At 41.7% G+C, this 5,865-nt stretch overlaps 1 protein-coding gene across 1 annotated transcript; it reads left to right on the top strand.

The window, feature by feature from the left end:
- Positions 1-414: 414 nt before the first annotated feature.
- Positions 415-1,614, top strand: MYC (v-myc avian myelocytomatosis viral oncogene homolog; the record flags this gene model as incomplete). Its single annotated transcript, XM_010012119.1, has 1 exon — positions 415-1,614. A coding segment is annotated over one exon (629 nt), but the record flags the coding sequence as incomplete, so codon positions are not given.
- Between the last annotated feature and the right edge of the window lie 4,251 nt (positions 1,615-5,865).

Here is a 5,865-nt window from a genome sequence, read left to right as displayed (position 1 = left end):
ACAAATTAGCAGATCAAGAGAGATTCAGAAAATGTCTCTGAATACACATGTGTGTTAAGTAAGCTTTCTTTTGAGGCGTGGCCAAAGCCTTCTAAATCCTTAATTAAGGGCAGCTTGAGTCTGGGAGCTTTATTGCGCTGTACTGCTGACAACCGAGGTTAAACTTTCCTGCTATCTTTCATGTGCTCCTCGGAATTGCGCAAGATCTTTGCAACTTTTGAAATCAGGGAGCTGGGGTTTGGAGCGCTGTTGGTCGGTGTGTCCTATTGCACTTGAACGCTTGTTTCCTTAAAGGAAAGGCTCTTGGGGAAGACGAAGTCCAGCAACATCAAATGGGTTTAAGAAGGGTTTGTCAATGGGTTTCTCTTTGTGCAGCTCAGAGTAACCTTTCCTTATAAATACAATGGTCTTCAGAGTATTTGCACAGATCAGCTTATGAATCTTTTTTTTTTTTTTTTTTTTTTTTACCTTCCCTTGCAGAAGAAGAACAAGAGGAAGATGAGGAAATTGATGTCGTCACATTAGCTGAAGCGAATGAATCCGAATCCAGCACAGAGTCCAGCACAGAGACATCAGAAGAGCACAGTAAGCCCCATCACAGCCCGCTGGTTCTCAAACGGTGTCATGTCAACATCCATCAGCACAATTATGCCGCTCCTCCCTCCACCAAGGTTGAATACCCAGCTGCAAAAAGGCTAAAGTTGGACAGTGGCAGAGTTCTCAAACAGATCAGCAACAACCGAAAATGCTCAAGTCCCCGCATGTCAGATTCAGAAGAGAACGACAAGAGGCGAACACACAATGTCTTGGAGCGCCAGAGGAGAAACGAGCTGAAGCTGAGTTTCTTTGCCTTGCGTGACCAGATACCCGAGGTGGCCAACAATGAAAAGGCGCCCAAGGTTGTCATCCTGAAAAAAGCAACAGAGTACGTTCTTTCCATCCAGTCAGATGAACACAGACTGATTGCAGAGAAAGAGCAGTTGAGGCGGAGGAGAGAACAGTTGAAACACAAACTCGAGCAGCTAAGGAACTCTTGTGCATAGGAGCTCTTGGGCATCGCTTAGAATAACCCAAACCAGACTGAACCTATGATAAAATATTACTGTTTCCAATATCACTCATGAACTACACCAGTCCATCGAGTATGGAACTATTGCAACTGCATGCTGTGCGATTTAACTTGAGACTACACAACCTTGGCTGAATCTCCCAAGGGTTTGGCCAGAACCTCAAAACTGCCTCATAATTGATACTTTGGGCATAAGGGATGATGGGACATTCTTCATGCTTGGGGATGAACTCTTCAACTTTTTTTCTTTTAGAATTTTGTATTTAAGGCATTTTTTCATATGAGAATCCCAAACAAGAGTTGTCCCTAGATTGTTGTATATATTTACACATCTTATTGCTATGTAAATACCTTTAATAAAGCCTTTATAGAAAAACGTGCAACATTAATACGCAACAGTTGTGGCAACTGGATTTATACTTGTCTTGAACTTCTGTGCCATAACATTTCACAGTTTTGTTTTTTTTTTTATTTAAATACATTTTTTCTTTTAAAAATGATTTTTATTTTGTTTTTAGATAAATAAATATTTGCCCAAAATATAATTAGCTAAATCCTGTGTAAAGACTTTGCTTTGCCTCCTGGTGTTGTCATTAGATGCTTATTTCCATGACATCCCTCTCCCTGTTATTATGGCAGTGACCTGACAAAAGTCAAAGGGGAGTCAGGAGAGAGGAAATGTTGATCGCTTTGTAGCTTCATAGAGAGTTGAGTTTCTTTCCCTCCTTCTGTTAATTCAAGTAGATAAAATTGTTGGTCTAATGCGGTTTGTCGTTTCAACCAGCATTGCCACCAGTGCCTCCATGGAGGTGGTGGCAGGAATGTCTGTCTTGGCCATGGTCATCTGTCTGCTTGAAGTGGAGTCAAGGTGGTGTATTTTTGCACCAGCTACCCCGGTCTATGTGCTCTGCATTCTTTCCAAACACATATAATTACATTTTCAGGACATGACCTTCATTTTGCACTAGGGACCTGGCTACGTATTTTTGAGGGCAGCTTTGTAGTAGGCTCACCTTAATTGCTTCCTGTTTGATTTTGAACAGAAGTTAAATGGGATAGGAAAATAAACTCTGATGGTGAGTGTTGAAATGGTTAAAACAACAGAGCGGTTTCCCTTTTGAAGTGCTGAAATCAGCAGAGCCAATCTTTCTGGTCAAACACCTTAACACTTTATTGACGTGAATAGTTACTTGGGATTTCTAAGAACACAAAGTTCAAGGACACGCAAAAGGGAGCAAAGAGAAAGAAGAGCTATTTCTCTCTTGGAGAATATGCTCAGGCAGAATCCTAACATTTGCCAGACATATTCAGGAATTGTCTCATGACCAGCTTTGGGTGAGCCATGAAGTACTTGCTTGACACAGCTCCTAAGATGAGATTTGATCTATTTCTGCCCTCTTTTCACCCACTTAGCTCCACTTCGGTCAGAACTTCAGCAAGAGATCGATGAACCCTTTGATGTGGGGAAAGAAGGTGCTTTTCAGAATGTTGAACCTTGCGCTTTTCAATTTTCATAATCTCCATTAAATACGTACTTGGCTCTGATCCATCCATGGAGCAGGGCTGCCAGATAGCACCAGGAACCAAACTGGGACTGAGGGTTCAGGTTTTCTATCGCTTTTAAGTTTGAAGTGGGAAGGGTTGAGTGTGGGTGCACACGGGATGGGAGGAGGTAGTATTTTATAAACAGGGTAGATGCCAAAGGTCTCTGTCCTGCAAAGCCTAGGATAACAACCCAACAATTTCGCACATGGAGCTTCCTAAAGAAGGTAAGTGTCTAAATCCCATTGATGAAGTGTTTTCGGTACTAGGCTGAAGATTTCTTCAGGGAAAAAAATTTATTCTGTCAGAAGAATAGGAGAAAGTAAGGCTTTTTTCTTCAATTTGTTTGCACCACCCACTTTAATGGGGCTTATAGAAGTGGTCTGCAGTTGCTTTCTTCAGCATGCAGTTCAGCTATTCACTTACGAGGGAAAAGAATGATGTGAAATGAAATCGTTAATTGTATCTGTACTGTAGATCAGGACATCTTCCAGCTATGAATAACAGAAAAGTTCTACTTCATATTAGACAGGATAACTTATTTCAAAAGAACATGAATTTCACTTGCCTTTTGGCATGCACCCTATTTCAGACGTTGCTTTAGAACAGAAGCTGTTGTTCAAGAATTTCTAACTGCATTCCCATCCCCTGAAACAAACCAAGAGGTGTAGATCCATCCACAAACTATGAAGAGTGTCTGTTGCCTTTAGGTCCCAGTTCCATGTTTTAGCAAACCTCCCTCACTTCTTACCATTGCGTGAGGTTAGACCACAGTGATTAATAAATCTCTCCTTATTTGTCAGCTTCTTAAATCATTTGGAGAGTAGTTTTGCTTTTTCCTTCTATCTGCAGCAGGTCCTCGGTCTTTTGATGAACAGCATACTTTCTTACTCTCATCTTCTAATTGAGCATCAGTTCTGCTTGCCTATTTCCTACTGGAAGAACATACCAGGTCATGAACATGATTCCAAATTGCCACTCTGAAAGAGTACAATTTTATGGGATGACGCTTCATGTTTATGACATTTCTTATTTAGTTGAAGGATTGCAAAGTACCTAAATAATGTAGTAAAAACAAGTACATTTAAAACAGCCTATGGGTGCAGGGGTAAGAAACCTCTCCCGGTCATTAAACTGCTGCTACAATAAAGAGGAAGGTGGCTTCCACTTTCAGAGGAGAGGTTAAGATATTCAGAACACAGACATCCCACAGGGGTTTCCGGGCTGGATTCAGTTAGTAACGCATTGTACATGGATAGGAAAGTGTTGGGTTTTGCTGCTGTTCTGGAGCAATAAAGGAGATAAGCTCATAAAAAGAAGCCTCTGAGCCTTGAAATAAAATGCAGTAAGTATTTACAGTGCTTGCCAAACAGCTGTACCAAAACACTACTTGAAATACAAGGAACATTTTAACTTCATCTCTCTGCTTCTGTACTTTCACAGGAGATTTCAAGCTACTCGTCTTCCTGAAAAACATCAGGCAAAATATGGCATCAAAGGAAACCAGAAACAAACCATCACAGTGAAAATAAAATTGCCTTTATCACTTACCCTCACTATTTTAATTTAATAATATTGATTTTTATGCTTCCAGCTTTTTTTTTTTTCCTGTGTGTAAGTTCTGTCTTTCCAGACAACTAATAATCTAAGTGACTTCAATGTATCAATACAGAATATGCTGGGAGAGCATTGGGATGTCTAAAAGCACCTATGTCTGCTTAATTCAGCTCCCATCAGAGGCTGTGGAAATTCTGTGTTTCTTCCAGGGGAACAGATTGATGCCAGTGGAGGATGCTCTTGAAAATTTTATCACTGCCTATAAAGAACTCAGTTTACTTGCCCCTGCTGTAACCACTCTGCTCCTGTAGCACTTTGCAACCATTGCAGGCAGTTAAGAGATGACAAACATTTCATCAGAGTTGTATTAAAAGGAGGATTTCAGGTAAGTGGAATTACTGTAAACTGGAAATAAGCCAGGCCACTTCAGTTAAAAATCTGAACTTATTCAAAACGGAAGGTAGAGGTGGTTATTTCATCTACAGAGATGAGCCATCTTCGAATACACTAATTGGGGGGGGGGGGGAGTGTTTGATTGATCTGTGTTAGAGACATCTGCCAATGAATTATGAGAAAAATAAAACTGAACAGGAGGGAATCCTAAGGCTTGGGAAGAGACTCAGGATTTACTTCCTAGCTTATGGGATTGTTATTTCCTTGTTTTAAAAGGATGTCTATGGGAGCTTCTGAAAAAAGGCTCTGCTGACTGAAAACTAACTCCTGGTTTCCCCTTGAGGTTTCCACACAGACAAGGCCTAAGCTCGCTTCAGGGAAAAAAACATAAAAAAATCAAGAAATTAGACAGATGAGCTGCAGAAGCCGGATTTAATTTCCAGTACAAAATGTTTGACATTTAGCAGCTTTTACATGTGTTTGTGCCATTTACTCATCTCAGGCATAGCTGTAGAGTCAGTGGGGACAGGCAACAGCAAAGATGTTATCCAAGATTCAGAATAACAGTTAGGAGTCAAAGGGTTTTTTCCTAATTCTGCCATTCACCTTCTACAGAGATCTTGAGCAAAGGGAGGGTGCAGGCGTTTTGTAGCATCTTGCTGCTTGCAGCGGCCTCAGCGGTGTGAGTAATGCACATCGTAGAATCGTTTAGGTTGGAAAAGACCTGTAAGATCATTGAGTTCAACTAAACATTGCTGAGTCCACCATGAAACCATGTCCCTAATTGTCACATCTACATGTCCTTTAAATACCTCTAGGGATGGTGACTCAACCGCTTCCCTGGGCAGCCTGTTCCAGTGCTTGACAACCCTTTTGACGAAGCCATTTTTTCTAATATCCAAACTAAACCTTCCCTGGTGTAACTTTAGTCCATTTCCTCTTCTCCAATCACTTGTTACTTGGGAGAAGAGATGGATACTCACCTCACTACAACCTCCTTTCAGGTAGTTGTAGAGAGCGATAAGGTCTCCCCTGAGCCTCCTTTTCTCCAGACTAAACCCCCCAGGTCCCTCAGCCGCTCCTCATCACACTTGTGCTCCAGACCCTTCACCAGCTTTGTTGCCCTTTCTGGCCCTGCTCCAGCACCTCAATGTCTCTCTTGTAGTGAGGGGCCCAGAACTGAACACAGGATTCTAGGCGCAGTCTCAACAGTGCCCAGTACAGGGGGATAATCACTGCCCTGGCCCTGCTGGCCACACTGTTGTTGATACAAGTCAGGATGCTGTCGGCTTTTTGGGTGGCTG

Source organism: Nestor notabilis, unplaced genomic scaffold (genome assembly GCF_000696875.1).
Source record: "Nestor notabilis isolate BGI_N333 unplaced genomic scaffold, ASM69687v1 scaffold14803, whole genome shotgun sequence".
NCBI lineage: Eukaryota > Metazoa > Chordata > Aves > Psittaciformes > Psittacidae > Nestor > Nestor notabilis.
The sequence above is the reverse complement of the archived record's forward strand: the minus strand, read 5'-3'. Positions and strand labels throughout refer to the sequence as shown.